The 25,271-nt window shown below is 34.2% G+C and overlaps 1 protein-coding gene across 2 annotated transcripts; it reads left to right on the top strand.

Moving 5' to 3' along the window:
• Positions 1–11,963: 11,963 nt before the first annotated feature.
• On the top strand, positions 11,964–24,106 carry RB195_021376 (uncharacterized protein; the record flags this gene model as incomplete). 2 transcript variants are annotated; one of them, XM_064208087.1, is made up of 20 exons in its annotated part: positions 11,964–12,266; positions 12,337–12,435; positions 13,278–13,376; positions 14,047–14,145; positions 14,763–14,864; positions 15,612–15,676; positions 15,736–15,880; positions 18,922–19,036; positions 19,106–19,135; positions 20,886–20,956; positions 21,628–21,785; positions 21,847–21,947; positions 22,518–22,678; positions 22,730–22,831; positions 22,892–23,006; positions 23,071–23,216; positions 23,383–23,394; positions 23,549–23,620; positions 23,762–23,864; positions 23,937–24,106. In XM_064208087.1, 20 exons carry the CDS (start codon positions 11,964–11,966, stop codon positions 24,104–24,106), a joined length of 2,268 nt encoding a protein of 755 aa, XP_064063969.1. The 2 variants fall into 2 exon arrangements, with proteins under 2 accessions (XP_064063969.1, XP_064063968.1); XM_064208088.1 differs by lacking the exon at positions 23,383–23,394.
• Positions 24,107–25,271: the final 1,165 nt, after the last annotated feature.

Genomic DNA, 25,271 nt, shown 5'->3' with positions numbered 1-25,271 from the left:
TACTATATTTCACCATTGCCTACTTTATGAAACACATTCATTATAAAGTTTGGCGATTGTTCGGAAGCTCTCCACTTCTCGGATCATAGTCTAGCATCCAGTACGTGATCAAGAAGATCAGTTCACATTATTTACAGTAGTATTGCCAACACAACAGTTATAAATAACACTCATACCGTTCAATCTCTTATACTAAGGTAACATTCGACAATTTTTACAAATTTGCTGGAATTTGTACAGTTTTTAATTGGCAAAACAGAACAGTCATAAAGTAGAGCCTTTTTAATGGTAATTTTTCCTTAAATCATGCTATAAAAAAAAGTCGATTGATTTTGGTAGTATTTTTGATGGCCACAATGTATGATATACGATATGGGAACAACAACAACAAGAAAGGCCTAATCTTTCGGTTTTCCAGCAATTTCCAACTTTACTGCAAGAGTTGGCAAAAAAAAAAACCAGCGCCGAGGAGTTCATAATTCACACCTAATTTTCTGCTATATCATAGCATAATATTTTGAGGATTTTTTTTTCCTAAATTGGAAATGTTGAAAATTTGCTGGTCTCAACTCTGTTGGACTGTGCTGGAAAAAAAAAACTGGAAAAACACCGCGTATCTAAGGTTGGTATAAATTGTAAAAAAAAATATCATGTTTTTTGACTTCAAAAAAAGGTAGACCCCACAAAACTCTCCTCAAGAATGTTTATCGCAACCGAATCAAGCAAAATTTGTCAGGTATTAGAGGAATTGGCAAGAAATCTTTGAATCATGAATTTCGTCTTTGAGTCAGTAACTTTTTTTTTATGGATTTCAGGATAGTTATCGATGGCGTTAGGTGAGGAAAATTGATTCTGCAATAGAATATTTGCCACAAAGTACATAATAGATTTTCTCAACACTGAGAAACTTTGAAAAACTGATTTTATTTTCTTTTTAGCACTTATATCTTAAATAAACAGAGTAGTGCTTTCTTGTTGATGAAATTTTATTGTTCGATTTTTAGAGACTAATTACAAACCGGAGCATGTTCTTATTTCCCAGGAGGATTGGTGGGATTGGGAGCTCTCAAACCCCTAACACTACTTTCTCTTTTATTTACGATATGCATCATATAGAACAAATGTGATTTGGATAATTAATTATGTTGCAAAAAAAAATGTCATGCCTGCTAGCTACAAAGTTTTTAACATCTCTAAACGTTTTTAATCAAATTAAGGGAAACGCATTCAAATTTTGGAACATTTGAGGATGATGAAATCTTCTTCTTCTTATGATTTTCTTCTTTTTTTCAAGAAGATTAATTTTATTAGAAAAGGTGAGAAAAAATCAGTCCAATGAAATTTTTGCAGTTTTTTCTTGCTCTTTTAATCTAAAAAGGGAAACAGATAAAAGTAATAAAGTGAGGGAAAGATCGAGGAGATTGAAAGAATATACAGAAATGGTCACTACGCATAAAACCAATATGAATAGGTAATAAGAATCAAATTCACTGCTATCCCTGTGAAATTATTTTATTTCCCATTTTTCAACAAGAACTTAAATAAGATTCCTAGAATGTTGTTCTCCTAGAGATCCTCGAAATGTAGTTGTTTAAATCTTCTCCAAAAAAAACCTCTTCAGCGTTTCTGGACTTCAAGCCCTTCATACTATTTCGACTTCGATTCTCTAATTGCTTCGAGGGCGGAAAAAGGCGACCACGGAGAGATGTTGCGAATCGGGCAGAACAATTAAAAGTAGAATAGGTAACCAGAAGGCACCTGCTGAGCCTTTGTAGGAGTGTAAGACCTTTGTAAATGTTGAATTTGACTCAATATTCCTCAATACACTACTCGTACATTTCCGTAATTTCACTTGGCGGGTTAGTGTGTCTCTGGCTCGCTTTCAACTCCCCATTCTGGTTGTTGCTTTTCCGCTTCATTTCCCCTCCAGGCAATCTGATCTGTTCATGTGCAAAAGAATTGTACAAACTTTACACTTCAAAGTCCCTAAAATTTGTTATTAAAGCATTTTTTTTTCATTAAAGACACCATTTTCAGCTCATAGAACTGAATAGAAGAAAAGAATCGAATTTTTGTCGAACTAATGAAAAGAATTTGTCGAATGAATCGAATAAATCTGCGAATTTGTTCCTGAATAACACTTTTCAGACTTTTGTGTTACTGAAGTAATTTTTTTCTGTTTTAGTATAAAACAACAATGATGAGACCTCCAAGAAACGGCGTACATTTAAAAACGGTGAAGTTCTACTTGAAATCTCTCATGGATAATTTTCCACACTGTCCTGAAATATGTAATTTCTAGCCATGGGCCGCTGTACGTCGATTCCTGAACAATACAACCGCACATGGTCTTCCACGTATTCCAAATGCAAGAAATCAAGGAGGAAAATTTTTTTGGATTATTGTTTGGCTGGCTTTCTTCACTGTATTTTTTGTTGAGGTTATTTTTTTTTGCAATAATAATAGTAGTAATAATAATAGCAATAATAATAATAATAATAATAATAATAATAATAATAATAATCAAATATCATATATCAATATCAAATCGGTGCAATTTTAAGTGAACATGTTATGCACGAAAATTTTCTGTGTTGGACAATATTTGATTAATTTTCAGAGGCATAATAAGTATAGACATAGTGACATTATCTTTTACCATTGCTTTTTTTTAAATATGCCCGAGAAAATTTGAAAACGTTGCAGCAATAGGACATATTGAAATTCCTGGGATTCTCATTACGAGTTAATTCAGAAATTACGGAAATAACTTAAAATCTTAGCAAAAGTTCTAGATATGCCATATCAACAAGAAAAAAAAAACAGTTACATATACGTATTGTTAAATATTTATTACTATATTTATTACCTATATTTATTACCTAATTACTTTCAACAAGTACTCTGAAGTAGAAGAAAAAGGGAATGAAGAGGTATAATTTTTAAATAAAAAAGAATGAAACAAACTTAATGAATAAGGCCGAGTTTATTTCATGTACTCTCCTCCTGTTTTCTAGAGAAAATGCAATTTAAAAAGTACCAGAAGTGGATGTCATACTGTATTTCAAAAGAAAAACTCAATCCTTTCTATCTTGTTGATCCATTCCAACACTTCAATGGACGCAAGATTCGATTTTTAGTAAAAACTAAGCGCTGAAAATAGAAGTTGACCGGCAGGGAGACGTTTTATGAGAAACTTTTTTTATTGAGTTTTTTTTTGCCAAGTCGTTAGTTATTTTAGTAACGTGTTAGCGTAAACTATGAGCAAGAGGGCTTTAGAGAACTCTTTATTTCTCATAAATCCACAAAGTTCAATGATCTTTTCTTGGTTTGCTTGAGCTGTAGCCAAGATTTGTATTGATCTTCAATAACATGTAGCGTTTCGGATTCATAATCGGCCTCGTTAGAGCCTGGAAGAAATCACAGTGATCAGTGATTTATTCCCTTAAGCTCCTGATCACCCTACAGAAATCATACAAACGATAGAAAAGCGATAAACTCAAAAGACAACGCATCGGGCGGCGATTACCTTATTTGCTGAATTTCTGGAAACATAACAGATCCAATAATCATTTAAGTAAAAAGCGATAATGAGGATGACCGTAATATTCGCAAAGCTGAACGCGTGTAACCTGAAATGAAAAAAAAGGATGATCCATCATCCACTCTCCTCAGTTATTACAATCACAGAAGCACGACCATTGAGGTCCTAGCTGGAAAACTACACAAATGTGAGTGGATCTACCTCCGTAGGTCACCCTCTTAGACTTTTTATTAACGGATATTATTTTCAATGATACTAGCACTATTATTTTCACTATTATTATCAAGACTATTACTTTATACTATTATTACTATTATCATTATTAGCATTACTACTATTATTATAACGTTATTGTAACATTATCATTTCATTATTTCCGTTATTGTTACTATTATTATTATTATTACTATTACTATTTTTATTTTTATTATTATTACCATTTCAGGCATTAATTCTCGTTTCCAAGTACTACAATCGCCATCCAACTACGGTAATGACGGTTAGTTTCAACTTTCTTTCTCATTCCTTCGAAAAGTCCAGGAATTTTCTAGCGTAGTCACGGTTACCTGGAAACTTTTACTGCTTGTACAAGTAAATTGAGTAACTACTGGATGTAATTGCATCAATAAAATCCTCTTTTTTCTCATTGAGATGCTTTTTCGAGATGACCGTCGTAAAAGTAGTCGCTTTCTACAGGATTACGTATTTTATGTTAGAGATACACTCATCCTTTGGAACATTATTGCAGAACGGCTTCTGACATGGGTCCCTTAGTTGATTAGACATTGGTTTCTTGGAGTATGTTTGTCATTCGCTCCAATTCGGAGGAATTTTAAAATCTTTCTTTAGTAACTTTATAATCCAAGTTGATAGGACCTAATCAATTTAATCTATTTGTTGATTTTCTGGAAGAAAAGCATCTAAACAGCACATATTTTTGCAAATTCTCATGTAAACTTCCATAATCCATTATAGTCGATTATAGTGAACAATTTTTCATCTATTTTTCATAATGGAATTTCCCATTTGTTGCACCAAATGTCAAAAAGTGCAAAATTACGAATGAATGAGGAAAAAAAAAGAGACTTGTGAGTTCAGTGCCAATTCATTCGTGACTCGTCTCTCTCTCTCCCTCTTCTCTCTCTTGCGACATTAATTTAACCCATCGTCTAACCTCATTACACATAGTTCTAGTCTAGGACATGTGATCCTTGAGGCTGCCGGTGCATTGTAGAAGAAAATAACTCTTATACGAGTCCTGGATGACAGCTGACCACTTACTAAAATCTCTAAAATCATCTTTTTTTTCGAATAAATAGTTAAATTTCCGACATTTTCGAGCACTAACTTGTCACCTCACATTGTACACTTCATGTCGTAGGAATCCTTGCAATTCGACACCTCACTAGTCAGCTGATGGATAACGAGAAGAAATTGTGTCACTTGCCACCTTTAACCACCTAGAACCGCATTTTAAAAGCATCTGCTTGCAAAAGCTCGGTCATTATTACCACGTACAGCATATCCGAAGTTATTTGGTCGATGGAATTAGTTGTGTTTTTTCTCCTTTCAAGCTCATTTCGCCTCATAATCGTTAACTGATTGGTTGTTACAGCGGGGAAAAAAGCCTATTTAACTTCAAATAGGTTTTCAAATGTTTCGGTTAAACGTTGCGAGAGCCATTGATGTTCTAAAGCAATCAACAGCAGCTGAGCTCGAAATGATGGACGTCGGTGATCGTTTCGTTGTGGATCGCCAGCAAATCATTACAATCAAATCGCTTGTCTCTCGACTACATAGAGATTTGCATGCGTAATAGATAAATAAACATTTTTACTCCTTTTTTTTAAATAATGAGCGTTTTCGATTATGGTTTGACATTTGATTTTTTCATTCAGTTATAATAACCTATTGCTTATGTACTCTTCGAATTTTTAGAAGCGGTATATTTAAATTTAAGAAAAATCTAAAGTCGAGAATGCGTGTGATTTATTTTCCATATCCTGATAAAATTGAAGAAAATAGATATGATATCTATTATTTGTAACTTACTCAAATTCATATCTTCTTAAATTTCCTTGAAATTTCTCCAAATTTATATCCTGGTTCATAGATGAACGCTCAATATTTTTGACGTTTTCATAGACTGGCCACCAGGAAAACTTTTCACATCATGCTTCACTGATTTTGTGACTTATTTTGAGTCCATGATTCCATGATTGAAGTCCTGGAATTTTCTCTTGCAAAATTCCATGCTCTATATTATTTATTTAATTCCTGGTTGTGAACTCATTATTATTATTATTATTATATTTTTAAACTTCCTATCAATTGTGTGAAGGCTTAGACATGTTTTAATTTGCTTGGAAAAACTTCTATTTGAATCATGCCCAAACAAAAAAAAAGAAATGTATGATATATTCTTTTTTATGAGAGGAATCTTGGCAAATCCGAAAACCAATGATCCCCTCGAATAAGTCCACAAGTCATTTAGAGACGTTTTTAGGATTGCACTTTTTGAAGGGTACATCACGGAATTATGAGTACACTTTTTAAAACTGTACCACGTGGAAAACTAGAGAAAAACTAAGTCGAAATTCGAAAAAAAATCGAAATTCCTGAATTATCCGTAATAATCACACACATCGCTAAATGTGTGACATAATAAAGTTGCAATATGAGCTCCTGGAAAACAGTTCTATTGACTTCTTTTTGTGTGGATGCAATCAAGTTAAGTGCTATGACCTCTGATGTCAGTTTATTTTTTTTTCTGCGTATCCTCAAACGCAAATCGGTTACATTAATCCCCTTTTAATGTAAAACCATCAAATGGTTAAGAATTTTAAATCCATGCTTCTCTTGTTTGGATTTTTATCCTATTTTTGTCAGGACAAATAAATAAATAAATATATAGATATATATATATACATTTCACGTCGTTCAATCGAACAATAATCACAAGTACTGGATTTTTTTTTGCTACCAGGTGATAAATATTAGGTTACTCCAGAGGTACCTTCAATTTTTCAACTATGTGTAAATCGACACCTTTCATATTTTAGTAAATAGTATCTCAGGTCCATCTAAAATAATTTCACATATTCTGCTTTTGTAGGTTTTGAACATCCTCATTAAATAAAAAAAAAGATGTTGATGAGAGAAAAAAAAACAGAATTTGAATTAAATTGCACAAACTTTAAATGCAACCACATCAAGAATGTGTTTTTGAAAATTCTGTCATTTTTCAAACGATAGGCAGATTGAGATATTTTTCCCTGCAGTGAAACAGATGAGCACACCAATCAGTTAAAGCTACTTGCTCCGTTTGCTCCGTTCCTTTTAAGCAGTAATTTTTGTCTTCTTCTGGACTCTCAATGGATTTTCTCCCATTGCTTCTTTAGCTATTCGTGGGTCTCTTTCGTGGTGGTAATCAAGCGTTATTCAACGAGTCGTTTGGGAATCATCTACAAAAATTTCTTCCACAAAATCAATGATATTGTAGAAAATGAGAGAGTATATTTAGCACGGGCCATCAAGTGCTGTATTCACTAATCTTCTGATCGCATTTTTTTCTTGCATTAAAGCAGAGTTCTTAGGTATGTCCGTAGCTTAAGATGAATTGACATGTGTTAGATCTTGGATACTTTTTCAACAAGCAATTAATCAATGTATTTCCATACTTTACAATCATCGTTTAAGAGTTACAGTAGGAAAACAAACATTTTCATGTAATTATGATACAGCTTCCATATATCCACGTATAAAAAGCTAAATAACCACTGAAAAGTAAGACCTGAATTTATTGAAACAGATTTAGTACACAATTTTTAAAATTTTTCTTTTACAAATTTTCAACATGGATTCATCCGATTTCCTGAAGACAGGTGAGATTTCTACTAGGAATGAATAATTATTCTGCTTTATTTGCCGTTCTACTACATATCATTTACAAATACTTCGCATAATGACCACTATTTTCTCCTCAATTTTTGTGGAAGACAGCAAATCCACATTCCGTGTATCATTTCCATTATTTTATTTATACATCCATTTATTACACCATTACACCTTAATGTTGTTTATCTCAAATTTTGATACTGTTTTTGTGTGAAATTTTAAAATTTTGATGAAAAGTCGCATCTCTACCCAAACATCCTAAGATAAACTCTGCACCTCTTGAGATGTGAGAGTACCTTAAAGAAGGATAAGAAATTATGATTTACGATATTTCCTTAATTTTTAAACTCCATCATTAGTTTTGTCCAGTCGACGTAAACCTCCTCAGTAAAAATGGTCTCCTCTTCCCTCTAAGCCAAGTAACACGTTCTTAATTAAAAATGAAATGTTCTATAATTTCTCTCCAACAACGTTTTCAACAAATTTACATTTATATACAACTCTTAAACTTAACTGTTTTATTGCACTCGGAATGAGTTGTTTTGAAGAGTTTCGGTCGAAGAAAGAGAAAGAGCGCTTTGAAAAATGTGGTTTTTTTTTTCTGGAAAAACGACTTTGCTGCCTGAAACAACAATTTTTTCACTAACGACTTTGTAAAATAGTCCTCTGGTGTAAATTTTATGGGGGATTTTTCAGTGCACAAATTTTCACATTTCTCTCACTACAACAGAACTCAAATATATCCACGTATGTAGTATAAACGCATACGTAATAATTTTAAACGTTCTCGACGTTTTAAATTTTTAATACTTTCTTTTTAAGTGGAAGAAAGGTGAATGAAGACGATATCTTCAATTACTGTAGATGGAATAATTTCAAATGTAGTGAAATACAGTATCTTGGAAATTTTCGAAAACAAAATTTGTGAAGAAAACCCGTTGCTTATCGCTAGAAGCTCTATTAAGCAAAAAGTTATTAGAAAAATTTGTAATGCCTTTAGCTACTTCCCCCTACTAGTCTATGTAGTGTGTAATCGTTGAAAGCAGTTATAAATAATTATGGGCGAACCAAAATGAGATGTGAATAAATGGAAATAATTTTTTTAGGACATTCCATTATTTACACACAATTATGTGACATTGTGGATAGAGGACACTTCATATTCCTCCTATTTATTGTTCTCTTCAATTTTATTGAAGAAATAATCATTTTCTCTGATCATATTTGATCAAGGCTCCATGAATGGACGCGAATCGGTGTTCAATCTGAAAACTCGTGCACGTTTCCACAAATTATAAGCTGAGAGGAGTTTCGAGCAAATGTCAGAAGTTGTGTAGTTTGCCCTATAGGTCCGTTACCATTGTGATATGGATGAGAAAATTTCATTCTTGCTAAATTTTATAGAATTTTCTCCTAATTTTTGCAAATTTCCTCCCTTCTCCTTAAAAGAAGTAATTGAGCATTCAAGTAATGCAGATTCACCTTTAAGTTAGGTTGGTCTAGAAGTCCTGAGCCATATTCCACACAATTATAACTATCCGAACATAGATATTAATCAAGAAAATAATGAGCATCATGATCCACTATGTATGTAGAACGCGTCACTTGACTGCCACTTCCAGAAGTCCAGAACGCTGGCGGCTGCGAGTTGAACAAGCCTGGACTTCTCACTTTTCAGCTCTTTCTGATCATTGAATTTTTTTACTCTTAGATGCACCCTCAGTCCCTGAAACAAATATTAGTCAGAAGGGACCAATTTAGGAGTAATAAGCAGGGCGCGGTACAACTTCTCAACAAAGTTCGGATCTTTACTGGCAAGTAAATTTCTTGAGAATCCCCGAACTACGTACCAAAGCTTATTCGCCAGAAGATTGTCAAACTTGATTGGGAGGTGCTGCCGCATCCTGCTTATTCTCCTGACTTGGTCCCGTCTGACGTTCATTTGTTTCTTGCACTAAAGCTGGGTCTTACGAGAAAAAAAAAGCTCAATGATCAGAAAGAGCTAAAAAGTGAGACCTCGGGCTTTTTCAACACAAAGGTGCCAGAGTTCTGGACCTCTGGAATTTATAGTCTAGTGGAGCGTTACACATAGGAAGTGGATCGTGATGGCCATTATTTTCTTGATTAATGTTTGATTAATGTTCTATTTAATGATTATATTCGGATAGTTGAAATTGCTTGAAATTTGGCGCAAGACTTTCAAACCAATCTAATATTAATATTGATAAGTGTTTTTTTTTCTCTATTAATAGTAGTTATTTGTAAGATTATCCATCTATTTTTGAAAGAACGAGAACAACTGTTTCTTCCGTGAATAACCGGATCGAGTCACACATATGTACGAAAACAACCTCTTTATTAACTCTTAGGATTTCTTATTGTACCTTACCGATCTTCTAGGAATCTTCACTATTCTAACAAAGACCTAACACTATCAATTTCAAAAATTTTTGACAATAATGTAGCACAGAATGACGCAAAAGGAAACTAATTCAAAAAGAAAATTTAAGAGATAGAATTCCTTCCACTTTTTCCTAGTTTTAGTATTATATTTCTGTTGCCATCCTAAAATCTATATATCCGGAATTTTTTCTGATTTCTCTTATAAGCTAGTCGATTTCCTTCCTCATTCTATACAGAATATACTACAAATAACCAATTAAATACTTTTTTTGACTTTTTATAACTTATTTTTGAGTTTGTTGAAAACATTTTATGTTGGTTTAACAGAAACATGCTATGAAAAAATCTTAGTTAAAAAAATTCCTTTTTAAAATTTAAAAAAATTAAAAAATGTCGTCAAATAACGAGCAAGTTTTTTAATTCTTTTATTCATATCGCAATGAAAAATTTTACAGCAGATATAATTTTTGACTTGTTTAGCTACATATATATTCGCACACAGCATGGATGATTGGTATCTCATCTTAATCCATTTGGGATCATCAGTAGTAATTCAACAAACAGCACATTACGTAACATTCGATTTTTTTTCCGTCTCTTTTTTTTTTACTCCTTTGCTCTGACAAAATAGGGATTTCAACTCTCAGTTGCTTAGTGGCTTTCTTGAGGTGAATAGCAGATAAGCAAAGTAAAAGCATTTCGTTCTTCCGGAAACCCAATAGAATTTCCACATTGAATCTATCCGTCTGGTGTATTCTCCATAATTTTGTTAACGTAGTATCAAATAAAATACGAAAACAAATAGTCGACCACGAACGATATATCATCTACGTTGTAACACATCTGTTGAACGCTACCAGAACTACTAGTAAATGTCTACGATTTCGTTTTTTTTTTTTTGTTAAACTTTAACTGTTGTAAGTGTAAATAATGAATGATGTAAATGTAGTATGAATTTATAAAAAAAAGAGGAGATATACCTCCTTTTGATAAATTTAAACAGTACGGTTATTTCTTCTTTAAAACCTGGCCTTTTTCCTTAATTTCTTTCCTTCTTTCCACTCATCTACTCTTTTTTTAGCTCACAATACATACTGAAAACTTTTGTTTCCCTTTCATCGTCACTAAATATTAATACTAAAATAGGATGAGTGATGTGAGATATCGTTGGTTCCGTGAGCAATAAATATTTGATGATAAAAAGACAGAGATGCTAAGAGTAATTTTTTTTAAGTGTTTGACGAAAGTGAGAGGACTAAAACATTTCTCTGTATTGGTGCTTTTGTGGGAGTGTTTTAACAATTTCACACCATATAATGTAATATGAAAATTAAAAAAAAACCTTTCACTTTGGTAAATTAATCAATTTACGATAAAAATCAACCTCGAAAACTATTTTATTTTCGTTAATTTTCGTTTGTTTGCATCTTAGTTGTACATAGATAGGACATGTTTTGTAACTCAGCATGTGTCTTAGTGCAAATCTCGACTCGATCGTTAATTCTCTTGGGAATTTTTTTATGGTGGACCACAACAAAAGTGAGTACATAACTTCTTAAACCTATTGTTGGTCCAATGAGATTAAAGGTCCTGTTTTCACTTCATACTGAAAGCTGGCGTTTGTCTCATTGTAAATGCATTACTATCCATCAGCCTAACCTTGCTCCATGATACGTCGACATTGGTTTTTGACCACCCGTTCTCGTTTCACTGTGTGGTCTGTTACTTCGTCTATTTCTGAATCACCTTCTTCAGAAAAAAACATGAAAGAATTAATAGCATTTGTAAAGTTTTTTTTTTCTGTCGTCTTAGCGATCGAGGCACAATCCACAGAACTCAATTACTGCGATTCTTCTTCCAGAGATATGACTCATAAACACTCTGTAACATTCCGTGCTTGCATGTTCAGTTACATTCAAATTTTTATTAGCTGTTTCGTAGAACGACCAGCGTCGGATTTTTCATACTTCACATGGTTTCTAGCTCTCGTTTTATTACACTACACACTTCTTTTCTCAGCGAATTTTTCAGAGAATCTCGGAACGAACCATCCAGACGTGTTTTGTAGATACGTTCTTACGATCGTGTACACTCGAATTCCCAATAGTTTACGAATGGAATGACGATGAATAACGAATTACGACAACATCAACCTAACTACGATCCGTTCATCTATTCAAAATCTCATCTTCCACCACCGGATTTTGGTGAAGAATTAGATGATGGTCTTGTAAAAGATAAATTCAAAGATTTCGCCGATAAAACTACTGCACATGGCGCTAAACGGATTCTAATCGCACATAATGGCGTCAGTAGAATGTTCTGGATGAGCCTAATAGTGTTTTTTCTCACATTATTCCTCTATCAAGCAGCTACTCTTATTATGAAGTATAAAAAACATGACAAAATCACGAGTATATCGGTAAAATATTATTTTTTTCTATTTCTATTTATAGAATTTTTTCATTCGTTCCCAACCACTTGAATTTCAGCTCAAATTTGATCAAGTGGAGTTTCCAGCGATCACATTTTGCAATCTTAATCCGTATAAGAAAAGCCTTGTGGTAATGGTGCCATCAATTCGAGATACGGTAAGTCCTATAAACACTGCCAGGTGGGAAAAAAAGCCTAGAACGTAAGTGAAATATAATCATAGGTCAACGTAATATCCTGCAACAAGATCCACGAGTTGGCTTCTTTACATCATCCCTTTTTTGAGACATATTTTAACCTCTCACTAAGAACTCACCATTGGTTGATAGGAAAATATTCAAATCCATTCACTCCATAGTAATTCTGGATCATATGGAAATTCTAATAGGAAAGGAAACGCAAATTTTTATTAATAATGGATTTCAGCTTTGCTTTATCACCGAACTGCTTGGATAAACACGTCTAAAACTTTCCTATGAACAGATTTTTCCACTTGAAAAAATAATTTTCCCAAATTTCCATACATCTATGCAATCAAACATTTCTAATTAGTTTATTGATACCAAATCTTTTGCCAGCTTCTGTTGAACACCTTAAACCCCTTTGGCAGATCGAAAAACCAACCATTTTCCGGGAATGAATCATACGAAAAATATGCGCATTTGTTGAAGTAAGCGATAATTTATGTTACAGATCTGTTAAAGCACAAATAATTCATGTGATACTTCTTTTTTTTTTCAAATGTGTGCATCGAAAAAGAACGACAGTCATTACACAGCAAACACAAACATCTTGTCACGTTACCCATTATTTTATTATTGTTCTCAGAAGTAGACTCGCGTAAAAATTAAACGAAGTATAAACGCGAGAATCAGGCACATTTTAGACAATTTTAGACTATGCATTGTTGAACATTATCGGACAAAAAAAACAACCTTCAAAAAGTTCCTCATTCCAAACTTCTTCTAGAAATTCTCGTGTGAAAAAAATAACAATTTAGATGGATGTATATGACAACGCAAAAACGCATAGTAAAACAGATCAGCCGAAAAAACCAAGATTTCGACGGAAGCAATATCAAATGGAATCAGCAAAAAGAGTAAGTCGTGATTACTTTTTTTTTCGAGTCAGGTTTAAAAAATTCCCACTAGAAATGTGCTAGAAAACACCGGAACGGATCTAATTCCTCGAAATCATTTCCTTATGTTTCTGTGACGATTAAGGTACAATTTTAAGAATTTTTTAAAATTTTTAAAAAACTTTTTAAAATTGTACCTAGATCTACATTATAGTCTACATCATCATAATAAATTTACATCATAATTAATAGTGCTGATCATTCTGATAGCAATTCTGCTCCATAGATCCAATATACGTTATTTCACATTGCAATTGATGTGAAGGCAGAAATTTTACACAGTGGTTTGCAGGAATGAAATCATTCATCTTGCAGCTTCGAGCCAATAGCAATTATTTTTAGCTTACTAAATTAAAGTCGTAACTGGACAGAAATAAATTTACGTAATCCTAGCGAATTAGTAAAATTTTAAGTTCAATAATACGGATTATTCTTGGTAGACTGGAAACGATAATCAACTTCTTTAGGAGAAAAAGAAGGAATGAAAAGAAAGAAGGATTGATGATTGAATAGAAAAATAAAAATGATCCAGCGATTTTATTGCTTCATTTGATTAACAATCGAATCGTGTAGATTTTGTATGCGTATAAACCAATAAATCAATACATCGTTAATCTATCACTTTTTGTAGGTTCTGCAGTTGTTCGAGAAAGAAATCGCACAAGGTCAGGAAGAGTTACGGAAGCAACAGCTTGCACGACAAGAAATTCGGACAATTGTTAAGCGAGATGTAAGTATTTGTCAGTAAATTAAGACAGAGGAGACAAAAATTCAATAAATCTCGTTCATATTCGAAGCAACCTTGAGCATCGAACCTTTTTATAATAGTTTTCAAATATAACTGCATTAGCAGATTCATACTCAGAAGTACAATGTAGTATTTACAGTTTTTTTTGCTTTTAGTCATATTATTATGTATTACTATTATAACCATTATCATTATTATTGCTATAACTGCTATTATTATTATTATTATTATTATTATTATTATTATTATTATTATTATTATTATTATTATTACTATTATTATTATTATTATTACTATTATTATTATTATTATTATTATTATTATTATTATTATTATTATTATTATTATTATTATTATTATTATTATTATTATTATTATTATTATTACTATTATTATTATTATGACTATCATCACTATCATTGTCACTGTTATTACTGTTATTATTGTCATAAAAAAGTTGATTTTTGAATCTTGCCGCGAATATATAACATCAATAAATCAATAGTTCGATTGTATCAATATGCTAATACAACTTTTATTTTAATCGATTTGCAATCTTAATAAAAAAAAAAGTTGCTTGGGCAATGGTTGGTTTTTAGGCCTCATTTGCTCCAAGATATGAAGCCATTGAAGCTCATTGCAAATGTGTTGGGAACCTCGACATGGAATGTATTCGCTTCGAGACACCACCAAGAAATGAGGTGATTTCTGATGATGTATACAGATCATTTCCAACCTTTATTCAAAATGCAAAACATTTTGGAAAAAAAGGACATCTTCCTTCTTTGTTTTCTGCTCAATACAGGATCCATAAAACTCCGCATTTTAGACTAGCAACCTTTCAGTTAAAGGCATCACCTCACAAATCGGAGGTGGTACGGATTTCAGGTGGAGTATTCGTATATGGCATAGTAGATTATGAAGAGGGGGGTGATTCCGTCCATTTTTTCCTAATTACCTTTAAAAAAAACGGCCTGGAAGATACAGCGCTTGCACATGGCTGACGCGCTCCAATCAAACTCCTGGTAGAAAATGGTGAGCCAGAACGTCTGAAGCCGTATCTTCCGGGCCGTTTTTTACAGCAATTAGGAAGGGATGGACGGAATCTTCCCCTCCCCATAATCTGCGATCCCGTATACGAATACTCCACCTGGAATCCGTACCAACTCAGATTCGTGAGGTGATGCCCTTAAGATGTTCTTTTAAAATTTTCTCCATGGAAATTTTTACGAATGAGATCTATACCTGGTCTCTAGGGCACTCATTTAAATCCATTTAACTGCTCTGGATTTTCGTAAAATGTCTCTTATTATCCCTAAGCATGATAAATTTTGCACTATTATTCTCCATGAGCTCTTCTTTTTTTTGTTGGGATCCACGTTTTGTTACATCTCATCTGATATCATATATAATACCTTATGGATTGTGAAAAAAAAAATTAATTGCAGAAATCAAAGTGCGTATGCACTTACGACCGAGAGATGATGGTTGCATGGCCGTGCTTTAATATAAGGTACGTCTAAAAATCGTAAAATTTGTGGATTTCCAAAGCAACTTCAATGTTTTTTCCAGCGTATGGTTCGATCACACTTGTCCATCGTGTAAAGAAGATGGTTATTGTGAATACAGTGCACGAGAGGGTGAAGTGACTCTTGACAGTATGGCTAATTGGCCGTGTAAATGCCGTAATCGAACTGACAGCACTGAAATAGAGGACGTAAGTTCGGAATTTCTTGTTGCTGAAGCTACACATCTTATGAACTACAGAAGTGGGTACTTTTTTTGAGTACAGCTCAGTTAAATCCTTGATATCTCCAGTATGTTGGTCCCTTTTCCACGCCTAGCGATGAAAATAAGAGATTTGACGGTTATTCGCTTATTTACACTTGAATATTCTCAAAAAAAAAACGCGTTTTTAGCACATTCATGGCTTTCTTGCGGCTCATATTTCAAAAACATTTCCCTTAAAGGCATCACCCCACGAATCTGAGGTGGTATGGATTTCAGGTGGAGTATTCGTATACGGGACCGTAGATTATGGAAAGAAGGGTGATTCCGCCCATTTCCTTCTAATTGCCGTAAAAAACGGCCCGGAAGATACGGCTTCAGACGTTCTGGCGCACTATTTTCTACAAGGAGTTCGACTGGAACGCGCCAGCCTTGTGCGACGTCGCATCTTCCAGGCCGTTTTTTACGGCAATTAGGAGGAAATGGACGGAATCACCTCCCTCTCCGTAGTCTCCCATCCTGTATACGAATACTCCACCTGAAATCTGCACCACCTCCGATTCGTGGGGTGATGCCTTTAAAATCATCAAATCAATCAGCCCTTTCCTCTTAATATATCAATGAATACTTTAAATATTTTCCTTAAATTCATTTAAAAGCATCACTCCACGAATTTGAGGTGGCACGGATTTCAGGTGGAGTATTTTTATACGGGATAGTAGGTAATGAAGAGGGGGGTGATTCCGTTCATTTCTTCCTAATTGCCCTAAAAACGGCCCGGAAGATGCGGCGCGTGCACACAGCTGGCGCGCTCCAATCGAACTCCATGTGGAAAATAGCGCGCCGGAACGCCCGAAGCCGTATCTTCCGGGCCATTTTCTACAGCAATTAGGAAGAAATAGACGGGATCATCCCTCTCTCCATAATCTACTATCCTTTATACGAATACTCCACCTGAAATCCGTACCACCTAAGATTCGTAGGGTGATGCCTTTAAAAGAAAGACTTTTACTACTTTTAAAAGAAAAGTCAGGGAATTCACAGTTGTAAAGTACAAGTTAGACAAAGAAGTCTCTGTAGTAATTGTTGACCACAATTTGCCTGGTACGGACACTTTTACACTGTAAAAGAACGCAGTGGATATACGGCTGAACAAAATAGAGCGCTGTTGTTACGAGGAAAAGGAGATAAAGAGCGATTTTGGAATTTTTGATCGTAGAAGAAAAAACCATGTTTTAGTTTATCTGAATCTATAATTTCGAAGCATTATTTAAGAAAAAAAAACTGCTGCAGTCATTTGTTTGACTCCAATCTTGAAAAAAGAATTGTCGAATCAAACAATTCCTTGGAGGAACATTTACAATTTGCAAATTTTTAACAGCACTAAGAAGTGACACACTCTAATTCTGTTTTACATTTCCCTCGAGTTCTTTGTCAGGATCTCCTAGCAGTGATCAATCATAATCGGATGTTCGAAATAACACTACTGTAGTGCAAGGGTTTTTTTTTTGTTTTCCACATCAATTCAAGAGTTTTTTCTTCAATAGAAACGAACAAGCAAAGCAATTATCAGTTCTATTTTTTTTTTCTTCGCTTGTACTTATGTTGTGTAATTTTTCCTGCATGTTTCATTTAAAATAAACGAATAATCGCTTTCAGCCGCTAGAAAAGTTGCATGGCTTCTCTAAGGTAAGCAATAATTCTTAAAGGATTACATAGGAAATCAGAAATTTACAGTATGAGCACTTTTGTACTAGTAAACATAGTTCGTATTTCACGTATAACATTGTTGGATTGTTTGTATTGCACATCTGGAGTCAGCACAACATTAAAAAAACGAGCAGCAATAGCTCATTCTCAAATCTTTCTGTCTTGTGGATTCAGTTTTGTACGACTTGTACTCGTATTTTCACTACTTTCTTCCAATCCGGTAAAAAAAAAAGTGTGGACCACACATCTGGCTCCTCCCTGCAGATAGGAATTAACTACTCATCGCACTGGGCAGAAACAGTATGTACCAGATATTTAGGCACAGTTACCAGGGAATAAACTGACGTAGATATAATTTTTTATTATTTATTTATTTATTTTATTATTTTTTATTTTTATAGACTGTGGATATAAATTAAACAATTAGTTCCTGGATATAAACGGAATAAATGGGCTAGATTCATGTGCACCAACATTTGAATCGAAAAACCGAAACTTTGGCCACATTTGAAAATCCATAAAAGTAGTTTGAAGCCAAAAAGCGTCGACAAATTTGATCACGTTTTGTAAACCCTCAAGTGACTTTCGAAACATTCCACACATAAATCGATGGAAAACCCTTAATCGAGTCATTTATTGGGAGGATTCCAGATTCCAGATTTCACATCTTTACTGCTTCTGAAGTTTTTCTTTTAGTTCTACATGAAATACTTTGTCGCTGTTTCATGTGTTCAGAAAAAAAATCTCATCAAGTGATATTAAAGTAATTTTGAAGATTTAAAGCTACATATGTGCGAACTTTTTATTTTGTTTATTATCTGAACTAATTATTTTACGATATCATATTTTGATTTTTATGTGAGAAAACACGAAAAAAAAGGGATTCCAGTTCAAATATTCTTTTTCAAACTATAATTTGTTGAAAAGACTGTGAGTAATCAATAATTCCACCTATAATAATGGGGTTAGTGATTTTTTCTACATAAAAATTAGGTATTCTATTTATTCAATATTATTCATAATATGGTGAATGGAATGAATCTCATCTGTAGCCTTTGTGAAGCACATGTGTAATGATATTGCACAAATTATTACTTGAATATTTTACTCTTATTTGGAGTAAATTGAATTTTTTTTAGTTTATTGTTATTTGTTAAGGACTTTCCCATCACATTTTGTTGTCCTATCTCCGAACTTTTCCACGATTGCACAAATAGTAAACATCTTCGTGTTGTTGTTATTGTTAGCAAATGGTCAAATGCATGTTAGGTGAACTATAAATAATGCTGTCATAAATAAAGCTAAATATTTTTCTCTCAGGCACCATACTGTATTGGTAAAGAACCGGTAGAGATTCGAAAACTTTGGGTGGACGATTGGAATAGAACCACAACAACAACAACTACTACTACCACTACTACAACGACAACGACAAGTAATTTTCTTTTTTTTTTCCTCATGATTAGCTCAAAACTTCGAGAAAAACAAAAATTATTTTATTTAGCCACAACTACAACGACACCTTCACCACCAGGTATTTTAAAAAAGTATTTGTTGAAGATTTTAAATGTTTTCTTTTTTTTTCTCTTGACCCTAAAGGAAATTTAGCAGTTATAACTACGACTATCCCTCATGTTACCCCTACTACACTACTTGAACCTACTACTACCTCTACTCCTCCTACTACAATCTCTACTCCTACTTCTACCTCTACTACCATACTGCCACGTAGGTCTCTCTCAAGAACAAAAGAAAAAATAAACACGAGTGCAGCTTGATGTTTGTGTTGTTCACTAACTTCACCACAATCAATTTTAAAATTTCCATATAAATTTGCAAAAATTAACACCGAAGAACTCATGTGGCCAAATATTCGCTCATTCTTCTTGAATCCAAATTAATTAGATTTCAATTATCTGGAATGGAATTTCGAATCCGAAAATTTGATTATTTGCGAACTTTCTTTCTCCAATGAATTCTGATATTCAACTCGATTTTGGCGGAAATTTTCGAATACATCGCAGATGTGTTCGAATGTCAAACTCCAACTCTAAACTGACATATTCTAATGAGGTTACGAGACCTATGCTGGATGCATGCAACTGACCTCGTGCATGGATTTTTCTCTTGGAAAACTTCACAGAAATTTATGTAATATTTATGGCGCGGATAGTTCCGTCACAATTCCTACCTCTTACTCAAAGGGGAAAACAGAAAGGTAGCGAACTGAATAGCGACATCCTAACTCGTCCCAGGTGATGATTCCGTACTCTAGTGTATTTATTCTACTTGTTTTATCCCTCTTTTATAACTCCAAACTTCTGAAATATTTTATCTATCGATTCCGTTAAATACAGCTCACTTGTTCTTGGACGTTCTAATTGTGAATAGAAAACATTTGATTGTCATAACCTTTGAATTCCCTTTTGTTGACTTCGAAAATTAGCTATAAGGAGAAATAGGAGTTCGAATGAATTCGGAAATCATTTCGTTTCGCTACAAATTTTATGTGTAGCATGTACACTTGCATTCAAATGTCTAGTCTTATCCGAATCTCTTACATTGTCCTTCATACTTCCTTAACCGTAGAGGAAGAGTAAAAATGGGAGAATTGGACGGGATAGTCAACGAGTTCCTTAAGTTTTAGAAGTTCTTTTTTCTAAATTTACGTGGATATGGGTATGATATGTCAAAGTACTCTTCTTTTTTTACTTATAAATTATTTAGGTTACAATTAAAATTTTAGCATTAATTATGTTAAAATCGTATTTTAATGCTATGTAGATGACAATCGCAGTTTTGTGGAGCTGCTGTTCTTTAGGATACAAGTAAGAGAGAATCGTTTGTAGGGTCAACTCAATCAGTAGCAATGTTTAAAGTTTGATAAAACACCAATTCATCAGGTAGATCATGAGGTATTGATTCCGAGCATCTATTTTTTTAACAATACGGCAAGAAAAAAACGCTAATTTTTTAATATTGTTCAGATTCATCACATTTCACCGTTAGGATTGTACTGTAGTGATTGTGCGTGTGTGTGTGAAGCGTAGCGTCTGTTGTTTGTCACTTACACAGCTTATCTTCTAGTTTTTTTTGTTCTTCTGAGATCTTCCAAAAGATTCTGGGAGTGAATCTCATGGATAAGAAGGTTTGGAATTTTATGACCTTAAGCAAGAATCTTTAAATATTTCGCATGAACCAAGAAAAGCTAGAGGAAGCAGTATGCGGTGCTTTCAGGCGTATCTAAAGTTTTTTTTTTCATACTTAGCTTAATTGTTTTACAGAAGCAACAAGTCGACCGAATCAGAGAGCTATCGTCAGTCATCCAGAAACTATTAAGGCTATGGGTTTCTCTGTGAGTTTATTTTCTTGCTCAGCACAATCATGGTAGTTGTTTTTAAAAAGCAATTGAACGTATTTGCATAGTGAAGAAAGAGACTTAAAGGCAGCGTACCACGAATCTGACGTAGTGAAGGAATTCAGGAACCCACGGGAAAATCTAGAGTCGAGGTTGTAGAATGCGAGATCAGGAGTGGTTCCGCTCATTTTCTTCTGATCGTCGTAAGAAACGATATGGAAAACGACGTTTTTTTTTGACGACTTCAGTTGCAACGCGTCACCCCTGTGCACGCGCCGCATCCAAGTGCGAGCGGTCGGAGAACACTGTTGTCTTCTCACCAGCGTATTCGAATGAAGTCAATGAATAGACTGTTAAGGGGACTGGAATGTGTGCATAGAGTAGTTTCCTAACGTACCTAGTAATAATCGAAGTGGTTCGCACGCCGTGTCTTACGACAATCAGGGAGAGATGGGCGAAACCACCCCTGATCCCGCAATCTACATCCCCATCTCTAACTTTTCTTGGATTCCTTCACCAGATTCGTGGTATGCTACTTTTAAAAGAACAGAGTGTTGTTTGGAGTTGATTCAGTTGATCCCATTAAATATCGTACTCAACGCTAATGCAAGCAGCTGCTTACCCTTCTAACAGGCCACTATTTTCTTTTTAATTCAATCTGAATTCAGGGAATGACTGACGGTGTAGCTATGCTCACAAAGGCTAAGGAAAATTTAATGTTCACCATGTCTGCACTATCAGCCGAACAACGTGTGGCACTTTCGCAAAGCAAACATGAATTTATCGAAATGTGTTCATTTAATGGTCATGAATGTAATATTGAAGAGTACGTTACGTTAAACTATGAGAAACACAATCAAATATCATCATTTTTATTCCGTTTTTAGAGATTTTCGTTTACATGTAGATCCAGAATTTGGTAATTGTTTCACATTCAACCATGATGTTAACAACAATTATACCAGCAGCCGGGCTGGTCCAATGTATGGTGAGTGGTTTTTCTTATGTAGGTATCTGTAAAAAAATGCGAAGAAAAATCATTTAAGTGTAAATTTCAAGTTGATTTACTAAACTTTTGAAAAGGAATAATAGCAGGAAATTCTAAACGGTTTTTTTTCTTATCTAAGAACAGAGAATAGCTTAATAAAGCGAAAAATATACTAGAAGAGAAGAAAGTGTTCTCTGCATTAAAAAAGTTTGCTGCTATTTTCTATCATTTACGAAGCGATAATTAAAAATCTCAATGAATTAAAAAAATGCAAAAAAAAAAATCCAAAAACGACGCAAGTGTCCACAAAATATATGTAGGTAAAAAATGGGCAACGTACCACTTTAAAGAACTCTCCGAGTTTTATGTGTCTGTGTACCTCATACATACACGCATATCCTCTTCTGTGACTCATATTCTCGTAAAGATTTTCTTATTTTACACCACCACAGCATCAAAATTCAACAGAAGAAAACTTCAGGATTTCTAACAATAATTAAATCCTAAGGAATCCAGAAACATATTGAATCAAAATTAAAAGTAAGTGATTTCCCTCGCTTTCATTTGTAGGAATAAGAGTTCTCCTTTTTGTCAACACTTCCGACTATATGTCAACATCGGAATCTGCTGGCGTACGACTTGCCATCCATGCGCCAACAGAATATCCTTTTCCTGACACTTTTGGCTACTCTGCACCTGTTGGTTTTGCAAGCAGTTTTGGCATGAAGAAGGTATGCTTAGTTATTTAGAATTTTCCTTACAATTTTTATGGAATTTTTTAGAAACTCATTCAAAGACTGTCGAAGCCATATGGGGACTGTATACATTCCGAAAGTTTTAACAAAACAAACTATATTTATCAAAAATACGATTATCATCCGGAGGTAAGTGTGAACCTTGTTTGTATATGAAGAAGTCGCTCTCTAGCAGGTTCTCTTGCTTAGGGATGTCATCGCAGTTGTTTCCAAACAAACCTAATTCGTGACTGCTCATGTGGTGATCCAAGATTCCCTGTGCCAGAAAATAGTAAACATTGTTCAGCATTTAATGCTACAGCTCGTTAGTTTTTTTGTTTCTTTATTTCCTTTTCGACAACCTTCTTATTGTTATTCATTCGTATCAGGAGACTGTTTGGAGCGTAACATCGGTGCAGTTGGAGATTTTCACCATGTTACCGAGCAAATGAATTGTGAATGCAAGCAAAGATGCACAGAAATTGTTCATGAAGTCACATTCTCAGCTAGTCGTTGGCCTTCAGGAGCTACTGACGTCCGTTCTTTATCGTTTTTCCATTGAATTAGAAACGTACAAAAAATACTCGTTACCTGTTGTATTTTCATTGCAATGCATTCTTTTATTTCATTTAAACATGGATGTAACTTTTTTTTAGCGGTTGAGTTCAATGCAACTGATTTCTCAAATTATCTAATTTCAGGAAAATTCTGGGGTATGGATTTTGCTTTGTAGTATTTTCACATGTAGAAACACTTACACAAGTCCTTGTGTTCTTGCGTAGTGGAACTATAGTGTTGCCATTACCCTTCTGTTGTGATCCTAGACAAAAATTAAAAACTCCGCCACGTAATTGATGCACTTTTCAGCTTGGAGACTGTGATGGAATGACGGAATCACAATGTGAAAATTATTACCGCCTTAATGCCGCTATGGTAGAGGTAACTGAACTCCTTTATTAATTAATCAATGAAGAAAATTCGGTTTCCTTTTGGATACAAGTATGAGTGCATGGAATTCCTAGGAATCCGCCAAAATGACTCGTTCCAAAGGACGATCGCCTAATAATTATACCTTTTCAGGTGTTTTATGAACAACTTAACTACGAATTACTACAAGAATCAGAAGCATACGGACTCGTCAACCTTATTGCCGATTTCGGCGGACACCTTGGTCTATGGTTAGGTTAGTTTGACAACACGTAGTCTATATTCCCGTTTAAAAATCAGAATCGTAACCTTCCCACGTCCTCTTCAGGCTTCTCAGTTATTACGGTCATGGAGGTGATTGTGCTCATAGTGGATGTAGTATCGATCTGTTTCCGACGCAGAAATGATCGAATGGTGAAGCATGATCGGAATAACAGCGAAAAAACATACGCACCAACGTCAGCAAGCGAAAAATCAAAGTCGCTTGTTCAAATATGATCGCCAGAACTCACTTTACAATGTTGTGATATATTGTTACTCGATTTCATGAGGTGTTTGTACAATAAAGTTGTTTCGCAATTAATCTCTCTAGCAGAGAGTGATCTATCAAAGAAAACCTATAAGCAACCTAGAAAAGCAACCGATTCACTACTTTAGACTTAAATAGTCCCTACAGACAGAATTACGCCTCATAAAAAACGAGGATATTTCTAAAGATTTTTGGTGGTGAACTGAAACTATGTATGTGGTTGTTCTTCCTCGATTTAGTATTTTGATGATCTATCTTACAAATTTATTCAAATACTTCAATACTTGTCCAAAACGTATCCTGGTAACTTCAGCGTGCAAGTCTTCTACCGAAAATGCATGGGAATTTGCTTCCTAGAAGAAAGAAATTTGTCTACTATAGCTCTTCTCGTTCTTGATATGAAGAACCCTCAACGTCTTCGTTTGTAGTTTTCGCTACTAAACTATCACCTTATCAGTTCGTTAACATGATTAATTGTTCTGTGTCGGCTTCAAAATAGCAGAACCTTTCGAGCCGAGAACAAGACGCACAGGAAACATGACAGATCACAACGTCCCTTCATGTTCAGCACTTTCGAATCACGTCTCTAAATCAGTTCTATTTATGTCGTTAAAGTGATTTCGAAAGTTTCTTAACTTTCGAAAGTTCGAAAGTTCAAGATATGCGATGAAACCGATAAGGAATTCAGGACAACGCACGAGTTACCTAACCCATCTTTGCAATTCATATTCAACATAAGGATACTGGAGAAGCACTACAGTTTCCAACGTGTTGACTGATAAAACAAGAAAAGAGAGATCCAGCTATAGTTATCAACAGATATAATCGATAATGCGACAAAATGATTGAAGAGATTCTTCTCTTTTTGTTCTATTTCTTCCTATTATTACTGCTAGACGATTCAACGCGAATCGGTTACTTTGCCTGTTCAATACAGATGTGAAATACACATGAATTCATCTCTACATACTGTCTTATGGCGATGGTTTTCCTGGATGAGGCTTTGAATTCTAAAACATGGTGACACCAGTATACAAAAAAAAAACCTTAGAGCACAAAAGTGGAACGGAAAAGACACGAAATTTTCTACGGTACACCTCAGAAAAACAGTTAATCAAGTACTTAATGAAACAA

Source organism: Necator americanus, chromosome X (genome assembly GCF_031761385.1).
Source record: "Necator americanus strain Aroian chromosome X, whole genome shotgun sequence".
NCBI classification, from domain to species: domain Eukaryota; kingdom Metazoa; phylum Nematoda; class Chromadorea; order Rhabditida; family Ancylostomatidae; genus Necator; species Necator americanus.
The sequence above is the reverse complement of the archived record's forward strand: the minus strand, read 5'-3'. Positions and strand labels throughout refer to the sequence as shown.